This window comes from Benincasa hispida, chromosome 4 (genome assembly GCF_009727055.1).
Source record: "Benincasa hispida cultivar B227 chromosome 4, ASM972705v1, whole genome shotgun sequence".
NCBI lineage: Eukaryota > Viridiplantae > Streptophyta > Magnoliopsida > Cucurbitales > Cucurbitaceae > Benincasa > Benincasa hispida.
This window is the reverse complement of record NC_052352.1, coordinates 43545751-43560589: the sequence shown is the minus strand read 5'-3', so window position 1 is coordinate 43560589 and position 14839 is coordinate 43545751. Positions and strand designations below refer to the sequence as shown.

The 14839-nt window shown below is 28.5% G+C and overlaps 1 protein-coding gene across 1 annotated transcript; it reads left to right on the top strand.

Moving 5' to 3' along the window:
• The first annotated feature begins 789 nt into the window (after positions 1 to 789).
• Positions 790 to 2265, top strand: LOC120075147 (extensin-1-like). The gene is made up of 2 exons (XM_039028327.1): positions 790 to 1649; positions 1934 to 2265. The coding sequence occupies exon 1, from the start codon at positions 832 to 834 to the stop codon at positions 1624 to 1626; it is 795 nt and encodes a 264-aa protein (XP_038884255.1). The 5' UTR covers positions 790 to 831; the 3' UTR covers positions 1627 to 1649; positions 1934 to 2265.
• The last annotated feature ends 12574 nt before the right edge of the window (positions 2266 to 14839 follow it).

Sequence of the window (14839 nt, the reverse complement as noted above, 5' to 3'; positions counted from 1 at the left end):
CGACTATGAATATATTTGAAAAGAAAAAAGAAATTTAGCAGAGGAAGTATTTGAATTGAAAAGAAAAAAGAAATTTAGCAGAGGAAGTATTTGAATAGTAGTATGGTAGTGGTCGCCCACAGAAAAACAAGTACAAGTAAACGCCAAGCCCATGCAAATTGTAGTTGTGAAAGCAACCCATCAAATTGGACCAGCCATTCAATCTTAAAACATTACATGAAGAATAAGTCAAGCCGCCGGGTCCCACCTCCCATCAACCCTTCCTAATTTCAACACTAATTGCACCAAATATTTTCAATTTTATTTAATTATTTTTCTCCCTAATTAATTTTATTATTACACACTTTAATAATTATTTCATTTGGTTCAACCATTATTAACATCATTTATCCAGACCTAACTTACTTTAACATATATACTGGTATCAACTTTGAAATCTAGAGTGAGTTAAATTAAATAAGATTGTTTATATGATTAAGAAAAAATCTCACATCTTTAATATAAGATACTGCAAAATCATATATAAAAAGGGTGAAATCCTTGGTGGAAGGTTTCATAATTAGTCCAAACATGATGACAACACATATTATTATTTTAACCATCTTTGTCATCTACCGACAATAATATGTGTGCATGTCTATGATTTTCATGTATGTTATTAAAAGAAAATAGTTTATTATTTGTTAGGTGAAGTAATTAAATTAAATTTCACCAGTGATCATTAAGTTTAGAGGGTTTGAGTGAGTGAAGTGGGTAAAAGGCCAAAGCTATATAAAGGGGAGGGAAGGTATTGTGAAAGGCAGAATTGGAAACCCACCAATCCATTCAAGGATGGGAAAAATGGGATCTTCAGCGGTTCTTTTTGCTGCCTTTGTTGCTCTTCTTTCCCTAAACTTGCCATCAACCACCAATGCTAATTATATCTATGCTTCTCCTCCCCCTCCGCCTAAGAAGGTATACTATCCGCCTCCAGTATACCACTCTCCTCCACCGCCAAAGAAACCGTACTATCCACCTCCCGTCTACCACTCTCCACCACCACCTAAGAAGGTGTACTATCCACCTCCCGTCTACCACTCTCCGCCACCACCTAAGAAGGTATACTACCCACCTCCCGTCTACCACTCTCCGCCACCACCAAAGAAGGTGTACTATCCACCTCCCGTCTACCATTCACCACCACCACCGAAGAAGGTGTACTATCCACCTCCCGTCTACCATTCTCCTCCACCACCGAAGAAGGTGTACTACCCTCCTCCCGTCTACCATTCTCCTCCACCACCCAAGAAGGTGTACTACCCACCACCAGTCTACTCTCCACCACCACCCAAGAAGGTGTACTACCCACCACCAGTCTACTCTCCACCACCACCCAAGAAGGTGTACTACCCACCACCACCCGTCTATTCTCCGCCTCCACCGAAGAAGGTATATTACCCACCACCCGTCTACTCTCCGCCTCCACCGAAGAAGGTATATTACCCACCACCCGTCTACTCTCCACCACCACCAAAGAAGGTATACAACCCACCTCCAGTATACCACTCTCCACCACCACCGGTGTACCACTCCCCACCACCTCCCGTCTATTACTACTCATCACCACCACCACCTCCACACTACTAGGAATTAAATCTCCTACGTCAAAGGTAATTTAAATCTTCCACCAAATTGCGTTGTCTTTTCTCCACGTATATAACAATAACATAATTAATATATGTTACTTTCATATGAGGAGAGAAAGGTCAATTCAAATAAAACAAATAATAATAATTCTGTCGATTTAACATCATAAAAATTTTGTTGACCACTACTAAAATTTGGACGGCTGTTTATTCTTTATTTTTTTTAAATAAAAAAAAAACTATATCCCCATAAAAAATAAAAAGTTGGGATCCAAATAATAACTTGGTTAATTTGCTGTGTTGTGCAGGAAGGTGAAGATGAGAATATATATATGTGGAAGTCAAAATAAGAGGCTTTGTTGAAAGATGTGAAGCACAGTGTGAATTTTAGTTTGGTGCATAGGGGAATTAATGAATTAATCTAGTATATTTGGTGTTTTATTTTTCATATATTATATTATTATTACAGTTTTCCAATATTATTGCAGTTTTAAATTCACAAGTATTTGCTTGTAAAACAGCTTAATCCCATGTTGTCTTTGTCTGTAATGGAGCTCAGCTCAGCCTTTTTTGCTCAAAGCAGAGGTTGTGCTTTATTTTATATATATATTTATATCTTAATAAATGCATTTTCATCGCACATTATCCCTTCTTCCATCTCATAATACATCTGATAAGCCATCCATTCATATTTAAAGAGACTATTAACCTCAACCACCTGTAAATATTTGATATTCAACTGTCACGTCCTAATTCCAAGATTCAAAATATGGATTCAATACTTGATAGTTTCGATATTTTCCTGGGACCTAGTTACGTTAATGTATTTGTCTTAGACACTTTTAAGAAAAAGATTATCTCTGTAAATCAACATGGATCGTTTTGACATGCTTTGTCTTTACACTCATATGTTTTATAGAAATATTCCTAAGAGATCATCCAACATAGCATTACTTTATGCTAAACAGACTTAGCTTCGAAATTACTATGATTGAGCATCGAAAAGGAAAGAGTAGCTTGTTGGTATAAGTTGTAATTTTAAATTATTTTAAGTCTTTCTTAATTATACTTTTGTATCTTTATGATCCCTCTCATTCGGATGTGATCTCAGTTCATTCATATATCCTTCTAAACTCAGGCCTTACAATAATTTCTCGAATTATTAGGGACAATAGATTTTCAGATAAAAAAAACATTTGTTAAAAAAAAGACTTTAAGTAATTAAGCTATACTCTTTTCAAAAAAAAATTTTTTTTAAATCTAATTGAACTATATATATTGCATCTTGGCTAAACCTTGAATTAAATGAGAAAGTGTTTGTAGTTTTATATATTTTGCAAATTCAAAGTAAAGGTTTTTCCTTTCTTTTATTTTTTCTTTAGATCAACTTTTAAGTAAAGATTCATTGTCACATTGTCACAAGAAACGTATAAGAAAATTATAATCACATTGAGATTGTATTCTCACAATCTAAAAAAATGAAGACTTGTGGTCTCAATCAAAATACTCAATTTTGAAAAACAATCCATAACGATTTTCATTAAAATAACATTTTTTTTTTTAGCCAATAACATGTGACGTGGTGAATTTGAGTTTCAAATCTAAAATATATATCTTAATCAGTTAAAATAGGTTTAAATTGACATCTTTACCTAAATATTTTTTTTAGCAAAGTTTACTTAAGTTAATTAAAGCGGTTATCGACATTAAATATTGATAAACTCTATTTATCAATTGTTGCATAGGGTCAATATGTTAGGAAAATGTTTCTTCTTATGACATAAATGAAAGTTACTTCTTTTTATTTTAATATATGGTCAATCCAATCACAAGGGCCCACCCACAATAATTGCTATGAAGATTGGGGCCGGTGATTATTCTATGGCAACGAAAAGGTCCCTATATTTTATTATTATTGATTTTTTTACCAAATTTAAAAGAAATTATTTTAAATGATAAAGCTGTTGAAAATATTTACAAACAATGACAAAGTATCACCGTCTATTTACAATAGATTGCGATAGACTACTATTTATATCTATCTGTCTTAGATAAACACAAATAGAAGTCTATCGCGTTAGATAGATACAGATAGTAGCCTATCGTGGTCTATCGCAGATTAGATGGTGATATTTTGCTATACTTATAAATATTTTGTTTCATTTTTTTATATTGGTAAATAGCCTAATTTAAAAAGTAAAAATAAATAAATAACTTTTTGGGGTTTTGAATTTTAAAGTTGAATTATCATTTTAAACTTATTTTTTATATTTTATATTTTGTATTTTATTTTTTTAGGATTATTTTATGTCATGGAATTTATATTTCAACCAGTGAGATACACATAATTAATTCTTATTATTTTAAGATTTTCAAGTTAAATTACAAATTTGGTTTATATGATTTTGAAAAAATTGAAAGGAGTTAATTTCTATAATTTATAATTATCGTTTAATCCATATGTTTTATAAAATTATTATAGATTATCCAACTATGGGAACTATATTTATTAGCTTTTATCAAATTATACAATCTCAGTTCTAACTTTCTCCAAAATATAGATATTAGATTTATAATAACTTATGCATTAGTCCAATCCTTCTAAGCCTTGTTGTATTTATAAAATGTTAAAAAATTTCCTATCTTTTCCACCAACATGTAGAGATGGACAATAATTTTTTTAGTAACACGAGTCAATAAAAATAGAGTTTACTATTCAAGATGTGAATTAAATTTTTTGAAAACAAAATTGGAAAGGAAGACCAAGGGAGTCCAAATTTTGAGAATGGAGAATGGTTTTAGTGAGTTGAATTTTGGGATGGTAAAATTTGAATAATTGGGAAAGATGACCAAATTAAGTCATTAATTTTTATGTTAGCTCAACTAGCATAGAGCTAGAAATCTTTAGTTTTAATTAAAAAAAAGTGTCACATATGCTTATATATACTTACCATCTAAGTTTTTCATTGTCTCTCAAAGTTTTTTCACATACCAAAAAAGCACTTATTATTCCATTTTAATTTTCCTTCACAGAAAATGATACCCTTCATTATTTTCTTATTTTTATTGAAATATGGATATAATTAAATTCATTATAATTCATTCATTTAAATTTAATTTAAATGGTGTGATTTAACATGTAGTCGAAGCAGGAGATCTTATGATTGAACTCTTGTATTATCATGTCCTCCATTAATAATTGGTTTTGCTAGCTTGTTGAATATAATGGTGATATAACAATTTGCATACCATTTAAATATTTAAATGAATGCAAAGCTTATTTACTGAAGTTCATAGAAGAAAATGCTATTTTAATTAAGCACTTAAAAAATGATTTCAAATTAAAAAAAAACTCTCTTTATATGTTTTTTTTTTCCTTTTTTGGAGTATAATAAGAAGTAGAGAGATTTAAACCAAAAACTTCGTGCTTATTAACACTTGTATGTCAATTGAACTTTTTGATTTGACCATGTTCTAATTTCTTTAGAAAAAATTTACAAATACCGTGTAAATAATCATTTGTTTTTTTTTGAACAAAATACTAGAAAATGATGGGATCAAGAGGCGTGTCAAAATATTTTAACTAAGTTAACACAACCGTAACACCTTCATCAGATCTTGAAGCCTAGAACCATCCATTAAATGATAATAAGGATAAGAGTTAAATATAAACTCAATCGAATATATCTCGAGCTAAAGTAAAGTGCAGATTTTGTGCTCGAGAGATTGCCATTGGGATAATATCATCCACAACCGATTGATTTATTAAAAGAAAAAACACTTATTAAACTTTGAGAGTTTACCGCGATGTAACATTTTGCATGTGAGATTAATTACATATTATAATTATTCTCTTTCTCCATAATTAACTGTTCGAATATACCTAATGATCCTCCTTTATCTTAAAAAAAAAAAAACTAGCAAACTTTGTAATTTCAAAGTCAACTTTATATAAAATTAGGAGGGGATCTGTTGCAATAATTAAAAGCCAGTTTCTCAGAAATAAATAAAAATTGATTAATTAAAAGCTTGGTATACCAAACATGCACTACCTTTTTTTTTTCTCGTTGGAATGTTTTATATTTTATTAATATTTTACAACAACTATGCTTTTGTTAGATCTCTAAAGGAAAAAAAAAACATTAAGTAATTATTAACTGATTGATTAAATTAAGTTGCTAATGTCTCATTAATAAGCTGGCATGCATTCTCCCTGATTTTATAGAATTATTTACTCACTCAAATTGGTCTTGCTTTTGTTTTGGGAAAAATGGTTTTATTAATTTTAACGTCCAATTAAATATTTGTGAGATCAATTTTGAGTTTATTTATTGGAGTGGTTAATCTTTCTTTCAGTGAGATCTTTTCTACCAACAAAATTAGATCTCATTAAATGATTAATTAAAGTGAATTTCGACTCTCTCCACATGTTATAAGTTATAATACAAAGTGGGTTAAATAAAAATAATTGTTTAAGTATCCACAAAACATTTTTGGGATATTTTGGACAAGGAGTTGGTTATTATAGTCATAAATTATTATAGTTGGATTATAATAATTTATATTTGGGATGTAGATTATTTTAGCTTGGGTTATAATAGTATATGTTTGAAGTGTAAACTATTTTAGTTTGAGAAGAAAATAGTAAACATTATAGCAAATAATAAAAAAAGGATGAATGTAAAATAGTAAATATCGTAGTAAATGAGAGTTTTGAAATAGTGTTAACTGTTAATTGAGAACTACAAAATAGTATTTACTGTAGCAAAATGTGGTTATTATAGTGTTAGTAGATAAGACATAAATTATCATCTTAAATGGTTTAGTCTCCTTCCCGTACTAAAAAAATTGAACTATAAAAAAAAATATAACATTATTTTTAACCTTACATAAACATTTCCAAACTAGTTTTGAATTATAAATATTTTAAAATTTTGAATGGAAGTTTGAGATCTAGAATGATGCAATGGTGACCTAAAAGTCTATAAATGGTGGCAGATCTCGGTTACACAATTTTAGGTCTCAGTTTATGTTCAAAACTTTAATAGTTTTTTACTTCTATCGTAGTTTTGAAACATTGAAGAAAGATCGAGAATGATACATTACTTGGATTATTTAGACAAATGGCAAAAGTTAAAATAAGTTTTCTTTATATATATATATATAATTTAACAAACAAAAAAATCATGAGTAACTTGTAGTTCTATTGGATGTAATTAACTTTTTGAACACGGTGTAATATATTTCCAATAAATTGTACCTATTGTACCATGAAGTTGAAATGTACAAGAGAACAATTAAGGAACATTCAGAGGATTAATAATTTCCAATTGTGTCTCATTTTTAAGAAACTATTCCAAAGAATTTCCTCCTCAGTACTTTTTTTTGACTCCATTGCTAAGAAAAAAGAAAAAAAAAAAGAAGGATAAATTGGCAAAACAAAGCTAGAAATGAATTTATATTTTGTTTGATCTTGAACAAGTCTTCACCTATTTGGGACAAACATATCCAACCATGCTAAGATGTACACTTTTCTTTTTTTCTTAGTCTGACTTGAAAGGCAAAAACAAAACAAAAATATTTTTCGCAAACTTGTTCGAATGTATATTTCATGAATAGAATAATACTTGGTTTCATCCATTCTCGTACATTCCTTCTATAACAAAAAAAAAAAAAAAAAAAAAAAAAAAATTAAAAATTGTCACTTGACAACTTTTGATTTAGCATTTGAGTGGTACAGTTTAGGATGCACTCAAGTAATTTTCTTAATGAGGGGCTAAATATATAACTTTAAATTTCTAAGACCTCGTTTGGTAATCATTTGATTTTTTGTTTTTGTTTTTTAAAATTAAGCATATTTTATCCACATTTCTTATAATAATTTGCATCTTTTTTAAGTACGATGATTGAATTCTTAACCAAATTCCGAAAACAAATACTTTTTTCAAGCTATTTTTTTTAGTTATCAAAATTCAACTTGGTTTTTTAAACCATTGCTAAAAAGTAGATAACAAAGAAAGAAATTTGGGGTGGAAGTAGTATCCATAGACTTAATTTCCAAAAACAAAGAACAAAAAACAAAATGGTTACTAAACGGGACATAAACTTTTATGTTTGATGATCTATGAGTTAATGAACTTTGAAAAGTGTATAATAAGTCTTTAAATTTTGAATATAAGTCATTAATCCATTTATTTTTTCTTTTAAGAATCTATTAAACAGACTTTAAAACTTAATAATATGAGGAAAAAGCATGAAAATTCATGGGAAGTGGAATCAACCCTTTAGAATAATGGACAAAGAAGATGGATAGAAAGATGTCTTCTTCCTTTTTCTCCCAAAAAAAAGATTCTAAAACCTTTTGAATAATATAAAACAAAAGTCAAACTAACTAAAGATACAAAAAGAAGGGACAAGACAAGATCAATGTAATGTTTGGTGAATCCGCGTAGACTTTTGAACCCATAACTTACTCTACATTAGAAGAAGAAAGGAAAAAGATTCAAATCAATTTAAGAAATAATGGTATCATGTAACTGTTATAGGTACATTTGAACTTTAGAAGAATCAATCTCGAATGAGACAGAAGTCGAAGCACAGATTCAAAATACCTTACTTAAGGTTCAAATAGACCTCGTGTCAGGGTAAAGGCACGAGCCGAGGTCCATGAGAAGTTACCCTTAACTTCAACTAGGGATAGGTCGAGGTCGATCCTTCAGCTCAAGAGTACAACTTGTACATAAAAAATCCATATCATGTCAGTTAAATTTTGAAAAAGGTTTATAAGTGTAGAAGTGAAAAAGATTAACATTTTATTGGTATAAAACATTTTGGGAAAAAAAATATTTTTTTAATCTAGATTTTGGATCTAATTTTCATTTGGATTTTTATGTTTCAAAATCTTGAACTTTTACCTTTACATTAAGAGTTTAACTTTTATTTAGATCCTAGGTTTCACATTGTTATATTTTTAATCTTGAGTTTTGAGTTTAATTTTCATTTGGTCATCATGTTTCAAAATTTTACATTTTTACCACATGAGTTTTCGATAATGCTCACTTTAGTATTTATGCTAACTTTCGGTCAATTAATTGGAGCAAAATTTTAATATCAATTTTAATGGTGATGAAGACTAACTGAAAAATAATTATTATAATTTTTATAGTTCTTTTAAATTACTCATAGACATTAACACCAAAAATAAAAATGTGAATTTAGTGAAAAAAGATCAAAGTTAAAAGTATCAATTTTGAAACCTATGAACCATATGAAACAGAACTTAGAACCCAAGATAAGCACATAACGTTTTTAAATCTACTAGCTAAATAAAATTAAATTAAAATTTAAGATTAAAATGTGAATATTTTAAAATTTAGAGACCAAATTGGAGACTAAACTCAAAATCTAGTGATCAAACCGTTATTTTTACAGGTAATTAAAATTATAGAGAGATAGAAACTTATTGTTAATATATAGTGATAGTAGGAATATAAAAAATGTCAAAGAGTTAGGAGCTCATGTGGGTCCAATCCACAATGACCACCTCCTTAAGATTTAATATTTTACGAGTTTCCTTGACACTTAAATATTATAGAATCAGACGGGTTGTCCTGTGAGATTAATTTAGATGTGTGTAAATTAACCTGGATACTCACAAATATTAAAAAAAAACAACAACAAATAGAAGAAAACATATATTAGTATCTTTTTTATATATATTAACAAATGGCTAATGTCCAGCAAATCATTAACATTTTTGTCAATAATTTGATGAGTGAGAGTACCAAGTTGTAGATTGGCTTCCTTTTTTTCTGTTAAAATACATAGCCATCGTTTGGATTGTCTTTATGAAAAGTGAGTTTAATTTATGTACTGTCCCAACCCCACACGTTTTTCAACAAAGTCATCTTCTCCTATTTAATAGCTTTTCTCCTCTATCCCTTCTCCTTTTTAGTAGTCGTCAAATTGGACACTCTATAGTTACTCAATTTTTCTAAAGTTAACATCCTTTCATTATCAATTTTGATAATGAAAACAAATCAATCAAGTTTCCACATCGTCATATATGAGTTACTCGAATTCTTTCATCTTTATTTTTAAATATTCACAAGGTAAAAGAGATGGTCAAGATGTGCATCGAGAATTATTTTATCATCTCATTTAAAAAGTCTTTGATACGATATTTAAACTTTTGACCTCCTTTATCAGCTCCTAGTCATGAGTAAAAATATAGGTCATTGTTTATGTTCAGGGTTTTAGTTAGATTCTTTTCTATCGAAATGAGTTCGCATTTTGTATTGTTTTCACTTAATAGTTTTTTTTTTAATAGAATACGAACGGTTGAGAGATCAGTTGATGCCCCAGAATATTTTACTAAGTTGACATATTCATAACATCCTCGTCATACTTCATCCAAAAACTTCAAAAAAAAGTACAATGAGAGCTAGAAATAAGCTCAATGTTCCAAGCAAATGAAAAGAAAAAAAACGGACTATAGTAAAACCTTTTAGTTTAGAAATATACATGAGAGTTTTCATTTAATAATCAGGAAAATTCTTATAAACAGAAAAATCTCAAAAAATATTTACATTTTAGGAAAAAGTTCTAAAAGTGTTTTCTACTTTTAGAAATATTTGAAGTATAAATAATTTTAAATATTTTTATATTTAAAAAGGCCTCTAATAATTAAACATTATTGTAACCTTTTGTTCTTTCTTTTTAATTTTATTTTACCTCATCTTCCTAACATACATAAATGTAGATTATATTTGATTTTTGGCAAAATATTAAAAATGCAGTACGTTTAAAAGGTTTAGAAAAATCGTGGATTTATCCTACGTTAAAAATGTTTAGGAAAGTCATAGGTCCTAAGTACTATAAAATGAGTCTATACCTTTGATTTTCAAGTCCCAATTAAAAACACATTAAGCTTAGTGTGATAACTCTAAATTAAATTTTTTTTTGTACTCTCTAGTTCGAGGTGGGCAAAAAAGTGTGAGTAATATAAAAGTTTTGAAAGAGTGCTCTTATAATTGGGATTAGGGAGAGAAAATTATTCTATGTGATTGTAACAAATTTTCATATAGTGGATTTCTTTCAATCGTGATTTTTTTTTTGAATTGGGAGTTTTTAATGTAAATTCTCATGTTTTCAATTTTATCGCTTTCTTTTAATTTCTTTGTAGTAGAAGCGAGAGATTTTTTTCAAACAGATTAAAGAACCCAAACAAATTTATAAAATTTAATGTTGAATTCATGTAAACGCTAAGTTGTCAGAATCGTATATATTTGTGCGCTGTAGTTGAAAAGTGGGGTTAGCTTCACATCCATAAGGTTGTGTGAACAGTAGCTACAGACTTTGTCGATTCAGGATAATAAGGAAAAAAGAAAAGAAAAAGACAAGTGTTCCTATGAAACAAGAAGAAGAATCCAATTTGGATAATATCAAGAGATATGGCAACACGCATTACATTAGAATAATAATTCTGCAAAATTTTGGAAACATGTTCTATTGAAAAGTTTTGATTTTTGCTACATATGAATGTTTTTACTTTGATAGGGTTAAAAAAAGGGAAATTGAGATGCTAATCTTCGATTGTTTCCGAGTATTCTCAAAGTGGTGTTTTCCCTTTCTTTCATTCTTGTATGAAATAAGAGGTACATTTTCGTTTATTTTCAAAGTATTCTAATCATTTTTGGTCTTGAGAAATGATGTCGGTATTACAGATGTGTCAACCTGGTTGAGCTATCCTGTATATCTCCTGATCTCTCTTGTATTGTCAAATTGTGTTTAGGGTTTTCTTTTTATTTGTTTGTTGATTCTAACAATATAAATAAATCATACAATCCTAATGTTTCAATATATAATTTGTCAAGAACAAACAAATTCTCCATAATATCTCGGTAATAATCTTTTTTAGCACAAGCTTGTATGGTTTTGCTCTTGGTTTTAAACATGACTTTAAGGGTATGTTTTTATTCGGTCTCGAAAGATTTCATTGACATGGATATAAGTTTAAAACATGACTTTGATGAGATTACTAAGAATAAATTAGGGTTCTTGACATATCTCTACAAATGGAATGAATATTCTACTATAAGTATAAATCTTTTGGTTTTACTTTCGATTTCACCTAAGTTGGCTTCATGCCAAATACAGATAACTATCTTTATTTATATACACATGACCGATGATTTGTTTCTTTTGCATGATTAATGTAAGATTTTGATAGTACACTTAATGTCGAATTACTACCATACGATTTCTTTTCCATTTAATATTATTGAGTGCGAAGCTTTCGAAGCTTTTAAGCTTTTAGGTTTTGTCGCATCTTATTCTAGGAATGCCAAGTGCTGGTTTATCTTCCCTATGTTTGTTGCTAAAACTAAATGCATAATTAATCCGCCATTAATGGTAAATCGAGCTCATTTTTTTTCTCAAAGTTAGATGGCGTGAAGTTTTCTTAAGCAATAAAAAAAGTAACAAATCTTTTTTTTTTTTTTTCTTTTTTCAAATCTTTCTTTCTAAGATTCCAAAGACTTGAGAATTCAACTTTTAAGTAGGAGTGTACTTGACTTTGATTGGATTGGACATTAGGTGTTTTTTGAACAGCTTGAAAATTCGGATTAGTATGATTGACAATTCAAAAGACACAAATAAAATCTCTAACCCAACCTAACCCTTAAAATTCGGATTGGGTTGGGTTGTCGGATTATAATTTTTTTCTTTTTAATTAAAAATATATAAATTTATCTACAACACATAACTAATAACTAAAATCTCATAAAATTCAAATGTTAAATCTCAAATATTTATGATATTTATTATAAACTTTAAATGAAGACAAACAACGTAACAATTCTAAAAGAAAGATAATAAAAATTCACAAATGAAAGTAATCAAACTTTAAACAAAGAAAAATATAAATATATTTTTTTATTAATATATATGTAATTCGGGTTGAGTATGGTCAGCTCAATTTTTTTAGTCAACTCTCGATTCAATCTAACTCGATAAAAATAGAAAAAGTTTAATTCAATTCAATTCCAATTCTTACAAATTAATTTAAGTAGTTCGGATTGTTGGAGTTGACGATAAGGAAGTGAGAGTGAGGAAATATTTTTTCTGGAAATTCATTTTTATGGTTTTATTTGGGTTAACAAAGTATTTAAGTGGAGTTGAGTATATGAAAATAATCAAGTTAATTGGTTACAGCCAATTTGCATTATAAGTTACACCAAACCTTGAAAAAGAAAGGGAATTCATGGAAAAACATGTCTTGTTCATTGACAATTTCCAAAGTTCCACCAATATTACAGCTTAGATTTATTTAAAAAAAATTTTAAAAACAACAATTAAATATACTGATAAACCTTAAAGCACCATTGACAACTTAATAAAATAATTCAATTATTATTGTACTATAAAATCTTTCATTTTAATCCTGTGGAAGACTTAAGAAATTCATTTACAACTTATTTTCATATATTTTCTAAAGAAAATAAACTTAATTTTCACATTATATATAACAGTTATTACCATTTATTTCAACTTGCCACATCATTCACAAAATTTGAGTTCTTCATCATAAAACTTATACTAATTTGTTGCACTATTTAGTCCCTTTAGACATTGAAAAGATAAGTAATCTTTTGACTTTAGGGCAAAACATAATTCATCTTTATTATATTGGTAGAATTGTATATTTGATCATACTTTTTCTTGTACGTCGGCAGTTATAAAATTAAATTCTTTTTATATTTTGTTTTACTATCTATCAAAGGAAGAATGCATGAAATTAGGTGCAGTTTCGGTTGCATTTAATCATTGCTCTCATTGAATTATGAAACTAATCAATGAAATATGATGGTACAATTACAAAAGTTGTCATAAAAATCGTTTGCAATCTCTTGAGTACAAACTGGAAGCCTTGCACAAGTGGACCATTTATATTTTCAAAGCGAAGCTTGATTACTTTCCCTGTAAATGGATTTCCATAGGACTAATCTGATATTCAATTAGATCTTTCCCATTTCCCTTTCTATTATACAAAGTTTTTTAGGAATCATTTCTGTTTTAATATTGCTGCAACAATAACCTAAAGTTTGATTGGCTAATTAAAATGGAAAATTTGATTAGAAATCATCAACTATTATTCATAATGATTTTAAGTGTAAAATGTCTTTTTAAGTTTTTCTAGTGTTAACTTTTAGTTACAGAAATATAATCAATAAAGATCTAGATAACAAGTACAAGAAGTATACAAATCAGTAAGTTTAATAGAAACCACATCTTGATGAAGTGAACCAATGATTGGCCATTCTTTGCAATCAAAACCTAAAATATTCTGGGATGATATCGTAGTGTAGTTTTGTGAGTGATTTTGAATTAGTTAAAATCATATTCAAAATTATTCTAAAACACATCTTTAATCACTCAAAAATAATACAAAAGTGAATTTAACCATTTTAGAATCTCTCAAACATACCATTAAATTCTTCATTTTAACTTGGACCATATTTACCCCAGCTAAAGATAATCCATCAATAGTGTGTAAAAAGTGGGTTCCAATTGTTCTTTACCTGCGTTCCATAATATTGTAATAAGTTGTGGTGTCCACATTAAAATATGTATTCAAATCGTGCAAAATCTAATTGTAGAATGAAGGGTGTTCAATTTTTACAATTCATCCATCAATGAAATTTCATTATAATTACACCAATTTTCATTATAGTTTGATAGAAGTGACTTTAGTTCCCTTTGTGCCTTGTTGAGTAAAATGATTAGTGACAACTTAAACTCACTTGACAACTATTTAATTTTTGTGTTCAATTTTCAAAATGTAAGAAACTTTTTAAAATGCTTTCAAAAAACAGCCCCAATTTAAACATTCATTTATTGTTTTAAACTTGACTATGAAAACTAGACAAAATGATTATCATACAAAGTTTTAATAATAAACAAAAAGCTTTAAAACCCAAAGCCTCTTTTGCAAGCTCCACTCAGCTTTTTCCTAGACCCCCTTTTGCTTTATAGGTAAGAAGTATGCCAGCCAATTTGGAAACTATCAATATACTATCATACTACTTTTCCCTGCCTATTCTTTCAATAAGGAAAAGATAAGCAATAGTTTACTCAGATTCCTGCATAATTTCCTTAAACAAACACACAATTAAAGTTCCTTATAAGACCAAAAAGAAATCAGAAAGAATCTG